This window comes from Bidens hawaiensis, unplaced genomic scaffold (assembly GCF_021521415.1).
Source record: "Bidens hawaiensis isolate Kalapana, Puna unplaced genomic scaffold, B.hawaiensis_p1.1 tig00004838_1, whole genome shotgun sequence".
NCBI lineage: Eukaryota > Viridiplantae > Streptophyta > Magnoliopsida > Asterales > Asteraceae > Bidens > Bidens hawaiensis.
In genome coordinates, this window is record NW_027491302.1 from 1,322,819 (window position 1) to 1,342,951 (window position 20,133).

Consider the following 20,133-nt stretch of genomic DNA (forward strand, 5'->3'; position numbering starts at 1 on the left):
TTGGTGAAGGGGTGGAGCTGGTTGGCTATAACAATGAAAATGAAACGACGAGTGGGGAAAGAGGAAGCGCCAACGACCTTTGGAAACCGCATGCCCATGTATGACCGATAACGAGAGATATTACCTTTTTTTGTATATTAACTTGTAGGGTTGGATCAAATACAAATGAAATTAACGTGCTAATTAAGAATTAATTAGAGTAATTATATATATAAGTAGAGTAATTATGTAATTACATAATTACTCTATGATGTAATTACATGATTACTCTACTTGTAAATACAATTACTATACTTGATTGTTGAAGAAACGTGGATCTACTCACTGGTAGCAGATCTACTTTCCTCGGGTGTGATTATACTATTTCACCGATGGTTCTTCTGGATCAGTGTTCTTCCACCTACAAAATGAACAGCGCCGTTACTTACCCCTCAGAAAGGGACAGAGGGGTCCTCTTTGGGGTAACCCTCCGGCGTGAGAATAAGTATGGTGGGAGAAGATAATAATGTCAGAGTAAGGGAATTGGGAGAGTATTGCTTAATAGCTGAATACTGTATGTTACTCTGTATGATTGTGTGATTGAATATGCTTCAATGTGAATCAATGTGTCTGTAACTGTCAATGATTGAGTATGAATGTATCCCTCAAAGTGGAGTTGATGCTGTATTTATAGTGCTAGGGTTTCCACTGATTAGGCTCAACCTCGTTGGCCTCCTCCAATCGCACTGCACCACGTGTCCTCTGGGACACCTGGCGCTTTCTCGTTGGTTGTAATCACGTGGTAGTACATGTGTCATGCTGAGTTGTCGACCTTTCATTTGGCAGCTGTCAACATCAGCATATTCTTATTCCTTAAAAAGATGCCTTCTGGAAGGTTGTCTGACGTGCACAATCAAGGTTGCCCTAATCCTGATTTGGATAAGGACGAGGTCGATTATGTGCATGTGTGATATGCGAGGTCTTCTCTTTATTCTCACGCGCAGATATTTCATGCGCAGATGTGATATGCACGAGCATGTGATATGCGCCGCGCGCTGGTGCGCCGCGCGCATATGTGATGCGCGAGCATATGTGTGCCTGGGCAGATGTGATATGCACGAGCATGTGATATGCGCCGCGCGCATATGTGATGCGCGAGCATATGTGTGCCTGGGCATATGATGCCTGAGCATGTTTTGTATGCGCCATGCGCATAGGTTTTGGCTTTGTGCCTTCATAATGTGTTTATCTTGTGGGTTGACCCGCCTTGCTTGGTGTTGAGGCGGGTACATACCTCTTCAAGCCCCCCCAGTCTAATGTGTGTCTTATCTCGCGCGAGCGCGGTAAGATAGATATTAGACTTACTGATTTGGTCTTTTAAAGGGGTTTTGTCGTTTTCTTGGTTGTTTTCATCGTTGCGCGAAGTTCTATCCATTTGGTTGAAACGAAGGATCCAAACACGTGGTTGGTTGGTGGTGACGTGCGCCGTAAACGTGTCAGACGTTTCGTGTGCTCGAGGTGCTAAAGTTGCCTTTCATGTCCCCTCGCACAGCTGTCTGGAACACGTGTCGCGCTCGCATTGGTTTGCACCTGCGAGTGGGGGCGCGTCTCTGTTCCGTGGCAGGTCGGTTACATTTTTATGTCCCCTCAACAGTGTTAGGGACACGTGCCGCGCTCTCGTTGGCTTGCACCTGCGAGTGGGGGCGCGTGAAATCCGATCAGTTACCACTTTTCTCTCTCCTGGGCCTATAAAAGCAGGCCCTTAGGAAAAAATTTTTATCTTCATCTTCATTGTTGCTAATTTTCGAATTTCTGCCTTTCATATTCTGATTTGAGTGTTTTGATTGTTTTGAATCCTCGATTATCTGCTGCTGCAGTTGTATGTCTGATAGTTCAGACTCCTCTAACCCCTCCATCACCTCTATTGCCTCCCGAAGACGCCGTGTGAAATCTGTGGTGATGTCGACATTGAAGCAGAAGGGCAAGGGGAAGAGGGTTGTTGAGACCACATCGGAGGAAGTAGGGAAGACCAAGGCCCCGAAAAGGTGGAATGAAATCCCCTGCAAATTGAGGCAGGCCGATCTCGACAGCCTCATCTCGTCACAGGGTTTCCCCCCTGTGTTTGGCTGCATGTTGCCTGTGGCCGGGCAGACGGCGGCGGACCCGCCTCCCGGCTATATTTCACTGTACACCCATTTTTTCACCCACTGCAACCTTCGTCTTCCGATGACAAGGTTTGTAGGCGCGGTGTTACGTTTTTTCGGGATTCATATATCCCAAGTCCATCCTTTTGGACTCGTGCGCATGACTCATTTCGAGTTCATGTGCAAATCACAGCGCGAGGAGCCCAACCCTCGGCGCTTTCAATTTTTTTACAAGCCCAAGATCCAAGATTCTTGGATCTCCTTTATTCCTCGCAGTCAGAAGGTTAAGTGCTCCACTGTTTCATTCAAGAGCCTTCATGACTGGTCTGAGAGGTTCTTTTACATTAGGGCTGGCGTATTCCCATCCGCATGACGATGCGCGCGATCGATTCTGCGCCCGCGGATGCGGATGTTATTAAGAACCCAACCGGCGCTTGGGTTAAGAAACTGACCACCGAACCATCCCCCGCCAAAAAAATTCGCGAGGAGGCGCTGGTTGGGGTCGGCATGAGTAAGCTGTGGACCGACAGCGCACTTGTGCCCGTTATCCAAGTCGACGGGTTGTGTAAGTTTATTTCATTACTTTATTTCTTTTTCTGCGCGAACATAATTCTTTTTCTGATATCAGTTGACTTGTTTTTGCGCAGTCACCAAGGATTATATCCACGCCGCTTATGATGATCAAGTGGAGGGTGGCTCCGTCGCGCTTGGCGCTGGGGAGGTTGGTTTCCCAGATCGCTTCGATGACATGTTCATCCCAGTGGATCTGGAATTTGACTTTGATGGCGACGCGCCTGGTAAGCCTTCACACTTATGTTTATTCCTTGAGAATACCAAATTTTGCTAACACTTGTGTTACATGTATTGTAGATGCGCTGGAGAACTACGAGCTGGAGCTCGCGGAGGAGGAGGAGGAGGAGGAAGAGGAGGCGCCCCTACTAAAGCGCAAAGCTAAGGGGAAATCAGGCGCAGGGGGCAGTAAGAGACAAAAGAAAGATGACACCCCTGTCGCTCATCCCCATGCTCAAACGAAGGGACCTAAGGAAACCCAGGTGTTTACCACCATGGGTTCTTTAGCTTCCCTGCCTGTGAAAGTGGGCAGACCTCCTGTCCACTTGAGGTATGGTGGCGTCACCTCCTCCGTTCGCGCGGCTGAAGAGAGAAGCAGTGCCGCGCCTGCGACAGGTATACTTTGCTTATCTTCATCTGATTGAATTATTATTAAACCTTTGCTCCTTTGAATGTTTGCAGGACCGGCGACGGTTGCAGATCAGCCGCAGGCGCCACAAGGTGCTGAGGCTGCGCCGGGGTCTGCTTCGAAGTCCCCCGTTCTACCCTCTGAGAAGGGTAGAATGAACTTTATGGCGATGTTCGCCGCGCGAACAGAATTGCGCCAAGGTATGTTTTGCACATTTGTCTTCTGAATTTTTTCATTTGGATTTAGTGATAAACCAATTTTCCTTGTTGATTTGTTCATAGGAGTTGTAGCTGGCGTACAAGTTGCCGGTGACACTCCTGGCGCCGTTGGCGGCGCCGCTGGTTCTGGTCCTGCTCCTGCTAGTGCTGATTCTCCCCTTATTGGGGTTACAAAGGAGCAGGAAGCCGTATTGCGCGCCGAACTGGCGGCGTCGAGACCTCCCTCGCCTCCTCCTACGCGCAGCCCTCTCCGCGAGGCTGGTTTGGAGCCCCCCAGGTCGCAGGAGAAGAGGCCTATTCAAGAAGATGAGAAGGATGAGGGGGCTCAAGCTGAGGACTCCTTGGGAGACCGCGCCAGCCCTGCGATGCCACAAGTCTTCGCAGCGCATACTTCTGGTGGGGCTGGCGCTGACTTTTCTGCTTCATCCCCGCAGGTATGTTTTAATTTGTTGCTCCGCTGCGCGTACCTCCATATAAGTATGTTTATGACTTAGAACATTTCTTGTGTTTTGCAGGAAGGTGACCACGTTTATCGCCCGAGATGGAATATTAATGAAGACAGTTCCTTCCAATCCATGGGCGTATGCGAGGACTTCTGGGCTCATGCCGTGCCTCCTACTGAAAGGAGGTATCAGGAGGAGCGCACCCGCGCTGACTTGCTCAACGATCACATTTTCGCTGGGTCAGCTTTCTTTGCTGCCTCCCAAGAGCTTCACCGCGATTATATTAAAGTACGCGATGCTCTTGTAGCAGCCCAGCAAGAGGCTAAGGTGGCTGCCTGGAACCTTTCTGATGCTCGCGCACGAGCTGAGAAACTCCAGGCGGAGCTCAGCGAAAATAGAGCAAGTGCCAACACCGCCTTTATTAAGCGCGGGCATGAGCTCTAGGCTGCGCGGGAGAAGCAGCAGGTGGCGGAGGCCGAAGTTGCCAAGTACGCGCGGAGAGTGCGTGTCTTGGAACAGCAGGCTGAGGCGCGTGACCAAGCTATCGTCCAGAGTATCACTGAGAAATCATCACTGGAGAGTGAGGTCGCGCGCCTGAAGAAGGAGTTGGCGGCCGCGCAGGCCGATAGAGATGAGGCCTTGGCGACGGCAGCGTCCAGCCAGGAAGCACTTGATGCTGCGCAGGCGGAGAAAGAAGAAATTTTGGCGGCAGCAGCGTCTGATAAAGAGGAGCTAAAAAAGACCAAGGAAACTGTTGAGTTATTAAACTCACAGGTTCCTGCCCTCGAGACGTCTGTTGCTGGCCTCGCGCAGGATCGCCAATGGCTGGTGTCACAGGGCATGACTCGTTGCGCTTTGGCGATGAAATATTCCGCCGAGTTTCAGGCCCTTGTGATGGACTGCAATGCTGCCGCGCGCTTGGTGGGTCGAGCTGAAGGGTTTACGGATGGGTATGAATATGGCATGTTGAAGAAGAACCCATCCGAGTACCCTTACAAGAGCGACGCGGCCTGCGCGGACATGGCCGCTGTGGGGGAGAAGTATATGAATACTCCCATCCCCATCCTTATGCAGGTACCTCGACCTTAATGAGTTTGTCTTGATTAATTTTCCAAGTGTTTTGTACTCAATACTTTTCTAATGATTTGCAGATAGCTGCGCTTGCTGACCAGCCCGACCTCGGCGCGCTAAAGAAGTTGCTCGATGAATGCGAGAGGGCTGGTGGCGATGATGGTGGCGCGGGGGATGTTGCCCCTGCCAGCGGCTCTGGCGCGGCGAAAGAATCTGCTCCTGACACCGTCGTGATAGAAGACTCCATTGAGGAGGAAGAACTTGACTATGGTCAGTTCGGAGATGAGGAGCGGGCCGCGCCGGATGCTGAGGGAGATGATGAGGGTGATGAAGTGGCTGACGTCGACGTGGAGACCTGAGAAGCCCTTCATCTTTCCAAATTTTTTTTTATTTTTTATACTTGTAATTTGTAACCCATCATACTTGTAAATTTCAATGCTATGGAATGAAACTTGTTTTCCCTTTTTCACATCTTGCGCATTTCCATTCATCTCTTCATGTTTGCTTGTATAGATATAAGATATGCTTGCACGTTAAAATAAGAACAATGTTGTAAGGAAATTATTCACTTAACCATAGTCCTATTTTGTAAGTGGTTTCGCAGTATCTTGTTTATGCTGACATGCGCGATATCTTTTCTCAATTCCTTCTTTGCGCGTCGAGGTCGCGCGGTTTTAATATGGAAGTATGAGTTTTAGCCATTACATGTCAGCATGTGTTACTCAGATATCCACTATGATTCCGCGCGCGACCTCGACCTGAGACCTTAACAACTATGATATGGCATGTACTTTGCCTTAGTTGTGTTTAAGGATTTTTATGATCAGGCTGCGCGGGATGTAAGATGGATGTTTGTGAGTGTTTTGAGCTAAGGCTCTTTGTTTTGGGCTAAGGCCCTGACGTTTTTAGAGTTAAGACTCATTAACGTGTTTGAGCTAAGGCTCGTAGGTTTGGGCTAAGGCCCTGACGTTTTAGAGTTAAGACTCGTTAACGCGTTTGAGCTAAGGCTAGCGCATGTATGTTTTACTTCGTTTTATTTCGTTTTGAAGTCAATATAGTGTTGTCATATTGCTCCAAATTAATAAAGGAAGTGTGAAACATGTATGCAAAGGTAATAGAACAAATATTGAAAGATAGCGCGAATCATCATTCATGATGGCTTAAAAGCCTTGATTACATATTTGAACTTTTACATGAAGCATTTTCTAAGTTGTGCCGCGTTCCACGCGCGCGGTATCTTTTTTCCATTCAAATCTTTTAAAGTGTACGCGCCTTTCCCCAAATCTTCTGAAATTTGATAAGGTCCCTCCCAATTGGGGGACATTTTTCCTGGGGGTATTGCGCGGCTAGCTTCATTGTTTCGAAGGACAAAATCATTTTTCTTGAAGTGGCACTCTTTAACGCGCTGATTATAATATTTTTCCAGCTTTTTCTTGTATCTGGCTTCATTGATGATAGCCGCTTCTCTGCGCCCTTCAAGCAAGTTAAGGTCCAATCTTCTTTCGCGCTCGTTATCAGTCTTGCTCATCATGAGTACCCTATGGGATGGGCATCCAATTTCTGCTGGGATCATAGCCTCTGTCCCATAGGTTAGGCTGAACGGGGATTCGCCATTGCTAGTTTTGCTTAATGTCCTGTGCGCCCACAGGACATTAGGTAACTCTCCGACCCAAGAATGGGATTCTCCCTCCAACCTTTTCTTCAGCCCATTTAACAAACTTTGATTCGCGCGCTCCACTTGGCCATTCCCCTGAGGGTGGTAGACCGAAGTGAAGATTTGGTTGATGTGCAATTCTTTGAGCCAGCTGGATATCTTCCTGTCAGTGAATTGTTTGCCATTGTCGCTCACAATTTCCATAGGAAGGCCAAAACCCAAATGATGTGGCTCCAGATAAATTGCTTCATCGCCTCAGCTGTGATTTTTGCTAGTGGCTTGGCCTCAACCCATTTTGTGAAATAGTCTATCGCCACTACCAAAAATTTCACTCGCCCTTGCGCTTGCGGCAGGGGCCCCACGATATCAATGGCCCATTTGTGGAAAGGCCATGCAGAGGTCACCGGAATCAAGTTGTTCTTTGGCCGCATGGTGTTTGGCGCGTAGCTCTGACATGCCTTGCATTTTTGTATTTCTTTTAGCGCATCCAAGTACATGCCTGGCCAATAGTAGCCCGAGCTCATTGCCTTGGCAACCACCATGCGCGGGCCAGCGTGTATGCCGTAGATTCCTTCGTGAATCTCCCTAATCACATAGCTTGCTTCTTCGGCATCCAGGCATTTCATGAGCGGTCCAAGATAAGAGCGTCGATATAATGTACCATCAAGTAGTTCATAGTTCTGCGCCTTGTGTCTTATCTTTCTCGCCTGTGCGCGATCGTCCGGTAACGTCCCCTCCTTCAGGAATTCCATTATTGGAGTTATCCAGGATGAAGGGGTTGTATGAATTACAAGGACCGATTGCGTTTGCACTGACGGGTTGCTCATCACTTCCACCCTGACATCTTTGCCAAAGTGATCAAAATTAGTTGATGCCATCTTACTCAACGCGTCAGCGGACTTGTTTTCGCTGCGCGAGATGTGTATGATTTTGAAGAAGTCAAACTGCTCAACGAGCTTTTTTGCCTGCTCTAGATATAGAGGCATGGTGTTCTCCTTGGCATCATAAAGGCCATTGACCTGTGCAGCTACCAAGTAAGAATCAACATGTGCCTCTAGCCTTTTAACTCCAAACTTGCGCGCAATGCGCAGACCAGCCAGCAGGGCTTCATACTCAGCCTCATTGTTGGTACTCTTGAAGTCCAACCTAATAGCATAAGTATATTCATGATTATCAGGGTCCACCAGTTTGAGGCCTGCGCCGGACCCTTCGCTGTTGGCGGCTCCATCAGTGAATAGCCTCCAAACATCTTCTTCATCATTTGCTCGCGGAGGGTCTACCTCGCGCTGAGCTTCTTCAATCTTTCCCTCTGGGATTTCCGTGATGAAATCCGCCAAAACTTGACCCTTTATTGCTGGACGGGGCTTATAAGTGATCGTGTGTTCACCCAATTCCAGCGCCCACTTTGTCAGCCTTCCGGAGAGCGCGGGGCGTCGCAAGACTTGCTGGATGTTGTAACCTGTCAGAACTTCAATCGGATGACCATTGAAGTATCTGTGAAGCTTGCGCGACGCGTGTGTTAGTGACAAAACTAACTTTTCCATGATGGAATAGCGCGTCTCAGGGTCTGTCAGCACCCGACTCACATAGTATATTGGCGTTTGGATCCCCTTGCGATCCACCAATAATACTGCGCCGATGGCGCGGTCTCCAGCTGACAAGTACAATGTAAGGGTTTCGCCAGGAAGTGGAGCTGTGAGCGCGGGCAGCTTTATGAGACATTCTTTTATCTCACTGAAAGCTTGCTCAGCCTCAGGCGTCCACTTGAATTGGCTCTTCTTCAAGCAGTTCCTCAAAGTGTTAACGAATGGAGTAGATTTGCTGGCGTGGTTCGCTAGGAACCTGTTGATTGACACCAATCTACCATTCAGCTTCTGAACCTCTTTCATGGTGGATGGTGAAGGCATGTCAAGGATGGCTTCCACCTTTTCAGGGTTCACCTTGAAACCATCCTTAGTAACCATTACACCAAGAAATTTCCCCTCTTCCGCGCCGAAAGTACATTTGCTCGGGTTGAGCTTCATGTTAACTTCCGTTAGGCGCTGAAGAGTTTCCTCGATGTCTTTGAGCATTTGTCTCTCCTCCCTGCTCTTGATCACCAAATCATCAACGTAGACTTCTAGATTTCTTCCGATTTGTTCACTGAAAACCGAATCCATAAGTCTCTGATAGGTTGCGCCCGCATTCTTTAAACCAAAGGGCATTTTTGTGTAACAAAAAACACCCTTGTCGGTTCTGAAGGCAGTCTTGTCTTCGTCCTGTGGCGCCATTTGAATCTGGTGATAGCCTTTGTAGGCATCCAGGAAACATTTGAGCTTGAATGGCGCCACGGAGTCCACCTTTGCGTCGATGTTTGGGAGGGGGTAACAGTCTTTTGGACATGCTTTGTTGAGGTCCTTGAAGTCAATACACATCCTCCATGACCCGCTGCTTTTCTTTACCATCACAGGATTGGCTACCCACGTCTGGTATCGGATCGGGCGGATGATGTTTGCGCGCAACAGGTCCTCCACTTGCTCATTCATGGCCTTCGCCTTTTCATCCCCCATGATTCTCTTTTTCTGAGCAATTGGCTCCACCGACTTGAACGTGTTAAGAGAATGTTGCGCCAAGTCTCGCGGGACCCCCGTCATATCGGAGTGTTGCCACGCGAAAACCGACGTGTATTTTGTGAGCAACTTTTTCATTCTCAATCTCGTTTCGTCTGAAATGGTAGCGCCAATTGTGACCGTTTGCTCTGGGAATTTTGGGTTTAAAATCCACTTCTCTGGCGCATTGTCCGCCATTGGAAGTTTCATTCTCCCTTCCCGCGGCGTACTTGTCACTGCGCACAAATGATCGCGGTAAACAAATGTTACGCCTGTTGGTGTAGGGAACCCCAATGCGCCGTGCGCTGGCGACGGTACAGCATTAAATTGGGCAATCGTTCCCCTACCCAGGATCATATTGTGGCATGACGTGGTGGGCAAGACCAAGAAGTTGACAACTTCGGCTCGCTTGTGCTCATCATCCCCCATAGTTAGTTCAAACTGAATCTGGCCTAGGGGATGGATGATTTCATTTGAGACACCACAGATTGGTGCGTTCACAATTTCGAGCCGCGCTTGGTGTGCCGGGTCTAACTTTCTGAAACATTGCTCATACATAATGTCAGATTCGCTTCCAGTGTCCACCAGGACCTTTGACACTTCGTAATGAGCAATGTGTGTGGTGATGACGAGAGGACTGCTTATTGAAGGGCCTACCCTGATTCTTGGGAAGATGACTTGCTGCTCGCGCCAATCTCCGTGGATTTGCGCGCTTCTCTTTTTTGACGTCTGCCCTTGTCGTCCCCCCTCAGCCACACAGATTCTTTTGTATTTCTTGCTGGCAGAGGCTCCTTCCGGTTGCTCATCTTCTATTCTTTGGTTTTTCACCAAGTGAGCCAGCCTGCCTGATTTTACATCCTTCTCGATCGCATCCTTTAAATGATGGCATGCGTCGGTGTTGTGGCCCGGGGACCTGTGAAATTCACAATATTTGCCACTGTTTTGCGGTCCCTTGTAGTGTAGTTGCTTGGGGGGCTTGAATTGAACATTCTCAGTACTTAACACCTGTGAAGGTGTTTTAGTGAGTGGAGTCCATATTCTTGGCAGAGGTCTGCTAGGATCTCTGCCGCCCTCCCTCTTGTCACCATCCCCGCGATTACGAACATCTTTTTGGGGCTGGGGTGAGCTTGGTTGCGCTTGCTTTTCTGCTGAAGAAAAACTTGTTGGCTGCAACCTGGACCATACAGAGTTCTGTTTGGCCCTCTTCTCTTTGCTGCGCGGTGATTCAGCCTGATGCGCTCTTTCTCTTGCCCTATCTTGGGCAATTTGTTTTTCATTTCTCGCGAAAACTCGCGATGCCTCCATTAACTTGGCCCACGTGGTGGGCATGCCATCTTTGCTTACGAGAGCTCGTCGTAATTGATCACTGCGCGCGCCTTGTATAAAGGCCACGCGCAGGAGCTGCTCAGTTATACCCCCGATTGCCAGGGACTCCTGATTGAAACGAGTGATGTAATCTTCAATCGTTTCATCATTCCTGCGTACGCAGTGCATGATGTCATCAGGATCGCGCGTGTGCCTGCGCTGCTGTACGAAGTGGGCTTGGAACTTTTCTAATAGTTCCTCGAACCCATCAATTTGCCCAGTCGGCAAGCTCTCGAACCATACCCGCGCTGCGCCTGTGAGGCAGCGAGCAAACATATGACACCATGTTGGCATCGTCCAGCTCTCTAGGTTTCCCGTGTTATAGAAACCTTGCAAAAAGTCATCTGGATCTGTTGTGCCATCATATTTGCCCAGACCACTTGGCATCTTGGTCTTGTGCTGGATGGGAGCCTGCGCGATGCGCGCAGTAAACTTTGAGTGTTTTACCAGGATGGCTGGTCTGTAGGGTGTGGTTACGTCCACTTGCCCTCTGACCGGTGGGCTGTACGGCATGTGCAGATCCAGATCTGCTCTGGCTCCAGGCGCCATGTTCACAGGCGCGCGGAGCTGTGAGCCTCCTGCATGAGTATCCCGTGTCTTCCTCATGCTATGCACTTCTTCATCACTGAACTCAGTGTGTGCAGTGTGAACAGAATGTCCTTCTTCCGGCGCGCGCGGCCTTTTTGTAGTCTGCTTATCAAACGCTTGCCTTTGTGTTTGGTCGGCTAGCTTTTTCTGTTTGACCATTTCATTGTACTTTTCCAGTAGACGCCGCTGCTCGTTTATGAGCCATTCATTCGGATCATTTGTTTCTTCTTCTGGACCCATTGGTCCTTTCAGTTTCGCGCCGGCCATATTTTGTAACGTGAGATCGTCTGGAGGAGTTTCAGTCTGGCCGTGAGGGGTTGTGACGAAGGGACGGTTGCTGGTGGTACGCGTAGAATCACGCGGAACCCTCAGAACCTGCTGTCCGTCGTTAACACCCTCACGTTCAATATCCTCCAGAGCTTGATCAACGTTACGAACGCCAGAAACCATGGTGATTGATTTTTTTGTAGATCTGATTAGATCTGATTGCCGTTTGTAACAGTGGATGGCGCCAATGAAGAAACGTGGATCTACTCACTGGTAGCAGATCTACTTTCCTCGGGTGTGATTATACTATTTCACCGATGGTTCTTCTGGATCAGTGTTCTTCCACCTACAAAATGAACAGCGCCGTTACTTACCCCTCAGAAAGGGACAGAGGGGTCCTCTTTGGGGTAACCCTCCGGCGTGAGAATAAGTATGGTGGGAGAAGATAATAATGTCAGAGTAAGGGAATTGGGAGAGTATTGCTTAATAGCTGAATACTGTATGTTACTCTGTATGATTGTGTGATTGAATATGCTTCAATGTGAATCAATGTGTCTGTAACTGTCAATGATTGAGTATGAATGTATCCATCAAAGTGGAGTTGATGCTGTATTTATAGTGCTAGGGTTTCCACTGATTAGGCTCAACCTCGTTGGCCTCCTCCAATCGCACTGCACCACGTGTCCTCTGGGACACCTGGCGCTTTCTCGTTGGTTGTAATCACGTGGTAGTACATGTGTCATGCTGAGTTGTCGACCTTTCATTTGGCAGCTGTCAACATCAGCATATTCTTATTCCTTAAAAAGATGCCTTCTGGAAGGTTGTCTGACGTGCACAATCAAGGTTGCCCTAATCCTGATTTGGATAAGGACGAGGTCGATTATGTGCATGTGTGATATGCGCCCATCCTGAGGATGCGCGAGGTCTTCTCTTTATTCTCACGCGCAGATATTTCATGCGCAGATGTGATATGCACGAGCATGTGATATGCGCCGCGCGCTGGTGCGCCGCGCGCATATGTGATGCGCGAGCATATGTGTGCCTGGGCAGATGTGATATGCACGAGCATGTGATATGCGCCGCGCGCATATGTGATGCGCGAGCATATGTGTGCCTGGGCATATGATGCCTGAGCATGTTTTGTATGCGCCATGCGCATAGGTTTTGGCTTTGTGCCTTCATAATGTGTTTATCTTGTGGGTTGACCCGCCTTGCTTGGTGTTGAGGCGGGTACATACCTCTTCAATTCTTATAATTAGCATGTTAATTTCATTTGTACGTTAACTTTTCCCTTAACTTGTGTATGCAGTCTTTATTAATTTATTGTGTTAAACAAATTTTTATTTAATGAATTATAGTATTTCTTTACGTTTTCTTTTAATTAATTTATTGAGTTAACTTGTTGACAAAAAGGTATTTGAGTAAAAGCCTGATTTTCTCAAACGAGAATGGGTGTTGGGCATAGCCAATATTATTGTGGGTTCATCTTGGGAGACAGTATGCAATCATTATGAGTTATATACTTATATTGTTCGCTCCTTTTAATCATACATGCCTTTGTTGTGTGCTTCCTCAAGTATGCCCCCAAAATTCACTCATCCATGTTTCCCCACTTTTCTTGAAATAATAAGTAGTACTTATATACTTATCGCCAATTTCAAAATTTATACACGGCTATACACAACTCAACATCGATGTTCACGTATTAAAAAAAAAGCTAGCATTTTGATTTTTTTTTTGTTAAATCATTCGATGATTAAAACTTTATAAAGTACGGATTATACTTTAAAGAAACACGCTTTAGCCCGACTAAGTTTTAAAGATTCACTAAACTTCAAAACATTAACGATTGTAAGGTATTATATTTAACTTCAATTTCTTTAAACGAGGGTGCGGCTTCTTTTACATATTCCTCTTCATAACTTTCATCCGACCCTAATATGAGATAACATGCATTCTGTTTTTATAAAACTATTTCAAGTTTATATAAATTTTTTATTATTCCCAACACACACACACGCAAGGGTAAGATCTAATATAAATGAAATTAACCTAAACTAGAGTAATTATTAGTGTATAATTTTTAAACTACTATAGTTTAAATACTAATGTTATCTCATATTAGGAATGTATTGATGAATAAGAAAAATAAAATATAAACTTTAAATAATTTTTAAAAAATATATGTTCTTTCACATTAGGGATGAAAGTTATGAAGGAGAATATGTAAAAGAAGCTGCATCCTCGTTTAAAGAAATTGAAGTCAAATATAATAACTTACAATCGTTAATGTTTTGAAATTTAGGAAATCTTTAAAATTTAGCCAGGTTTAAAACTCTTGTTTCTTCAAAGCATAGTCCATACTTTACAAAGTTTCAATTATCGAGTGATTTAACAAAAGAAAATCAAAATGTTAGCATTTTAATATGTGAACATTGATTTTGAGTTGTATATGGCCGTGAATAAAATTTGAAATTGGCAATAAGATTATGAGTGCTACTTATTATTTCAACAGAAGTGGGGAAGCATGGATGAGTGAATTTTGGGGTATATTGAGGAAGCACACAACCCTGCAATTAAAATGTTATGGATTTTAATCTCATTTGAGATACGGGTGAAATATTAGTTGTTAAAAGAAAAATGCTATAAAGTAATAATAATTACTCTAGTGTTAACATAATATACTAGTTATTTGTACGACTCTCACATTGGGTGAAAGACACTCCAACTTGAACCCGCAACAACAATCCACGACGCTAACTAATAAGCATTTGTCAGTCTTGAAACCGTGATAAGAAACATTCAAAAAACCCAAATCCATCAACTGTTGAAGATCTCATCCCTCCGCCAGTTGAAGATCCAATCCCCTCGCTGGAAGAGGAGTTTGCTCCATGGAACGAAGTACTACCCGAAGAAGAGTATGTACCACATGATGTAAGGCCCCAACTTGGGCACCTTACGTAACGTTGGAATTACACATGAACTCAATTTAACATCATAGATTGGCATGTTCTTGCTACGGAAAAAACTAAAACTTTGACATAAACTTCTTTCACTTACAAAATCTTTAATACGGATAGTCTCATATGCACTCCAATCTTGCCATGTCATATAGAATACCTGCATGTATACTAAAAGTCAGCTACACACTGAGTAAGTTCTAGTTTACGTAATCATCCGGTTATTCTACAACATACAATATAAGTCATAATTAATTACAACTTACAAATTTTCATGCATAACCTAACATTACTCATTCATTCTTTACTCGTTCCTATGTCGGCTATAACTTAGTCCCTAACTGGACTCTTATATTTTAGCCTGTGACTTAGCTGTATGTGCATGCCAATGACTAGGTCGTTTATGCTTGCCCGTGACTGGGCCATCTATGCTTACCCGTGGCCAGGCCATTTGAAGTTAGAGGGATTTTGCTATGATAACTTATTAAAACATTTATAAGACTTGAATTCTCTATACTTAACCATTTACTCATATTTCCGTGCATAACAAGCATGCGTATATACGTTCTATCATGCTAACATTCTACGCAAGTGTTAGTAGAGCTTTCCCCTAGTTCCTCTTGTTCTATTCACTGTGGATACAAATAGTATAGTATATAAACACATCTGTACAGAATATAGATTACTAATTAAAGACATATATAATAATTATTCACATGCGATTATGCAACCCCAATACGTTAAAGAGAAAAGGGGGCTAAAACTCACATGTCTCGCTTAACCTTCTGAACTCGTAATCGCATAGTTCTATAGCCCATCCGCATCCAGGTTGAATCATTCGCATCCAGGTTCACCCATCTGCATCCAGGTTTCCCCCAACCCTTACTCGCATGCCTTGACTTGCAGACACCCACCCATTCGCAACTTGGTTTCCTATCCGCATTCGCAACTTGGCCACATGACCATTCGTAGATCCTTGGATTTTAAGCCTATATGCAAACATTTAGGACTACGCACAGACTTGGTAGAACCCAACCATTTCTGAGTTTAACCTTATCTCGATTCGCATTCCAACCCAAGTTCCAAAGTCTATTAACCAATTACAGTCGATTTACCAACACAACGAGTTTCGAGTCAAACCTCCTTCATTTACCTATTCTTTTTATGAACCGAACTTTACTCATTTAACATGAACTACTTTTTTAGACTCGTTTATTATCAACTTTGCAACTTTATCAACCCCCATAACCCGGTCTATTATCCCACCAATTTTCATGCAAGACCGACCACCAAAAATGAACCTTTTTAACGAAAACATATCTTAACGAGCTTATATTCGAAAATGAGAAGGTTGTTTGTTGTTGTGGCTTCCGCGTTTTTCCTTTAGTCTTGACCGGATCTAAACGTTCGTTAAATCAGATCTAGAATTCATTACTAAAATAAAACGCTTCAAATCTTGAGCTTAAGTGTGTGTAAATTATGGTATAAAATGATGTTGAGGAAAAAGGTTAAGGGATCAATGAGTATTTACTCCTAGCCCATGAAACCTAACTTCACCATCTATCATTAAAACCATGTTTTTTTTACTTTAATCAAATACTTAACTCCATAATTCTTTTCTTTTAATCTCTTGAATAAATAAATCCTATATTTATTTTTAGAAGACTCGTATAACAGGATGTTTCACATAATCCATGAGCGGCCGATGAAGATCGTTAGTGATATCACGGCCCTATACTAAGACGAGTGTGATACGGATTCGGATAACTTGTTTGGTTGACATTTTAATGATTAGTTATCCTTATAATTATTTTAAGTAATGTTTTGTTAATTATGTTTTTAAGTTTATGTTTAAGTAACAATAAACATAAATAAACGCTAACTTATTTATTAAAAAAACATAACCATAAAGTTTCATGATGATTAAATAAATTGCTTATTATAAATCAAAAGTTAATATTTGTGATACGTTGGTTGTAGTACAACTAATGGTCGTGAGTGCAGAATTTATTTCTTCTTTGGTCTACTCATCAAGTTCGCCCATAATAACCTGTTGGTAGAGTGTGTTAAACCACGAACATTTTATAGTGGATTAACCTCCATTTTGTCAATAACTAATCAATGGAAAAGTACATTTCCCGACCTATAGGGTATGAAAATTTTCACTAGCGCTTAAGCAAAACCGAAGATTGTGATCGATATTAGTGGTCTCAACCCATGCCATCGACAACACACCTTCCTTGAGCGACTATGGTTTGCGTCTCCGTTTGGTACAACCAGTCATTTGGTTAATGTTGTTTTCATTCGTTCATCGTCTTTTTTTTGTGGTTAAAATAGATAGAAAGATGCATGTATTTTTAATATATATATATATATATATATATATATATATATATATGAATAAAAGGGCTATTTAATTTATTAAAAATGCAACAATATTACTATTTCACAACGGGAAAACGTACTCACCACAAGCGACTTTCACAAAGATGCAAATGCTACTCATAAACACAACTCGGGAGGGGTCGGAGTGGCTAGGGCGACTCGCCCGGGCTCGGTTGCTCCAAGTTAAACGCCCCATCACTCCTCTATAAAAAAATCATAACAAGTTAACTAAAACCGTAAATTATAACCTTCTTTACCGCCATATCTTACCATCATCTACATAGATCAACCTCCTCTATGTATTATTATTATTATTATTATTATTATTATTATTATTATTATTATTATTATTATTATTATTATATTGGGTATTGTGTTTGGATAGCGTATCTGGTTAGGGTACAGTAAACAATATAACATGCTAAAGAACCAACAGCAAGTATAGGTTTAAAGCTTTAACAGTCTCTCTGTTCCATCTGTAATCTCTCTCTCTCTCTCTCTTCCCTGTAAAAGCCTGCTCACTTTCTCTCTCTCTGCCTCTGCCTCCATAAAACCCCTCCCTCACCAACATTCATTCCCACATACTCTCACTCAAATATCAATTCAACAAAAATGCCATTAGAATCATCCTGCACCCAACGCCGCCCAACCACCAAACCCCACCCCATCACCGGCTGCACACCACCACCCGAACCCGAGCACCTCCCATGCCCACGCTGCGACTCCACCAACACCAAGTTCTGCTACTACAACAACTACAACTTCTCCCAGCCTCGTCACTTCTGCAAGGCCTGCCGCCGCTACTGGACCCACGGTGGCACTCTCCGTGACATCCCCATCGGCGGCGGCAGCCGCAAGAACGCCAAACGATCACGTCTCACCTCTAACCACAACCCTAACTCCACCCTTGAGTTCCGTCACATGGCTCCGCCCACTGCCACACCCATCTTGATCCCCTTCGCCGGAGAACACGCTGGGTTGCATTTTCTCGGTGATGGGAAACCCATGTGCGAGAGTTTCACGTCGTTGCTGAACAATAATAATAATAATATTAATGGTCATGGGGTAGGGTTGTTTGGAGGGTTTGAAGATGGGGGTTTTGGGTTTGGAAGAGGGATATGGCCGTTTTCCGGCATGGGTGACGGTGGACGTTATGCGGCGGCGGGTGGTGGCGGTGGTGGGAACACGTGGCAGGTGGAGGGTGGAGAACACGTGGCAACTGGTGGGGAGTGTTTTACTCTGCCAGATCTTGCTATTTCCACACCCGGGATGATATGATATAATATGAAGATGATGGATAATGGGTTAGAGTTAGAGGAAATTAGAAGTGATAGTGTAGGATTATTGTTAATGTGTTTTGTCGGTGTTGGGTAATTACTACTTCCGGTTTGGTTTAGTACGAGAATGATGTTTTAAAGATTTAACTAGGAATCAAACTGGTTGTTTTACTTGTTAAGGTTACGGGTTTAGTCGGTGCTAGAAGTATGTTGTCAAAATATTCTATATTACTATTTGAAATAGAAACATATATTATCCTACATGTTTTTTTTTAGATAATTTAACAAATTCAAAGTATAAAAATTAAATCGACATGTTACTTTTTGTGATAAATTGAGAAGTCGAACTATAAGAAAAAAGTTATTTTGTATATTTACTTTCACGAAAAAGTATCATTTGGTAGGAGGATCAACGGACACTTTAAACACTTGTTGTCTAGATTTGGCCATAAATTCTTATTTCAACAGGTTTTTGTTACATGTTGCATCGTCTATTCGTTATATTGGATCACATTGCAAACTCCTCTTTCAATTCTACCTTATTTGACTGGTTTTGACTAAAGACACTCCCTCTCCCTTATAAGACTCTCAGTTCTATCTAATTTGACTGGTTTTGACTAAAGACACTCCCTTATAAGACCCTGCCTAGTTAAAACTAGGCATACCCGGACATTTTGTACCATGTGACGTCTAGTCATGTTTTGAGGATTTTTACAGAAAGTGGGTGTAGTGGGAAAACGCCCCCAAAACGATTCTCTCCTCCACCTCTCTGTACCTATTAGAATATTTAGTGATCAAATTTTTACTCTCTCACAAAACCATCAAAATTCGAACCAGCCTCACGTTATGTACAAAACGCAAACATCCAAAACGCGGGGAGGGGGGGGGGTGGCCTCAAAACTCCACGAAACACAATCGACTACGGATGGTCTAACAAGTTATACCCAACGATGGAGTTTGCTTTGATTGTCTTATCATGCCCCGTTTATAGAAATATTATATGAGAAAACAAAGTAGTTTCCAGTGTATTTTAACTTCATTGTTTGGGTTCCTTACTTTTGTTTGAAAATTTAAGTTTCTCTTTCATTGCAATTGACAAAATGTAGATTTTAGATTTTTAGCTCACATGTTCGATCTAACTTCCAAATAAGGTAGGGCTTAAAGTTAAGAAATAAAAAAGTTCATAGATTACAAAAATAAAATGTAGTCGACAAATGTGATGAGGTTGAATGTTTATTAACATTCTTTTTATTTTTTATGGTAACCAACTTACTGCAAATGTAAATTAATTTTAATTTTTAATTCAACCCATTGTATAGTGAGACTAGATTCTGGTTCTTTATTAGGCTGTATGTAGTGTTCAAGTTAAAATTGCAAGTTAAAGTGTTACGTCACTGTCACGTAGACATTGAGGTTTTACAAACTCATCTTTTAACAATCACATAGTGCTTGTAGCTAACAATTAAGTTACAGATAAAAATAAATAAATACGTGTAAATAAATAAATACGTGTGATATGTTGATTTGGGATAGACCCCACCTCTCACACCTTTTACCTATGTTAAGCCTTGGTGAAAATAGCGGTTTTGGCACCCTGTTTTGCCGACTTGGTGGTCGGTTGGCGTCCCTCCTTGGCACAACTACGCACAAGACACAAGTCACAACCTTATGAACTGTTTGTGAACAGGGAGTAATACTTCAATATAGTTATGAAAGACAACCAATCTGGGCCTAGCCCAAATATTAATTTATAAAATTCCGAGTTTAATGAGTTGGATCTAATCCGGGCCTAAGACTTCATATTAAACCCGATCTGGAAAAATGCTCACACATATCATTGTTTATATACTTCTTTATAACAATCTCAAAACAGTTTCTAATGGAAAAAAAACAAAAGAAAATATATTAATTCCCTGTCAGGTGAAAGTTTTTCATGACTATTTTACACTGAAGGTCTGAAGATAGACATTATTCCCTGATATTAGCGTAGCCGCTT

At 44.0% G+C, this 20,133-nt stretch overlaps 1 protein-coding gene across 1 annotated transcript; it reads left to right on the top strand.

Moving 5' to 3' along the window:
* Positions 1-17,472: 17,472 nt before the first annotated feature.
* LOC143628185 (dof zinc finger protein DOF3.4-like) lies at positions 17,473-18,138 on the top strand. Its single transcript, XM_077097832.1, has one exon. The coding sequence runs from the start codon at positions 17,473-17,475 to the stop codon at positions 18,136-18,138; it is 666 nt and encodes a 221-aa protein (XP_076953947.1).
* Positions 18,139-20,133: the final 1,995 nt, after the last annotated feature.

What these genes read in the sequence shown, in the direction of transcription:
- LOC143628185 (XM_077097832.1), top strand. Translation starts at nt 17,473, where the DNA reads ATGCCATTAGAATCATCCTGCACCCAACGCCGCCCAACCACCAAACCC.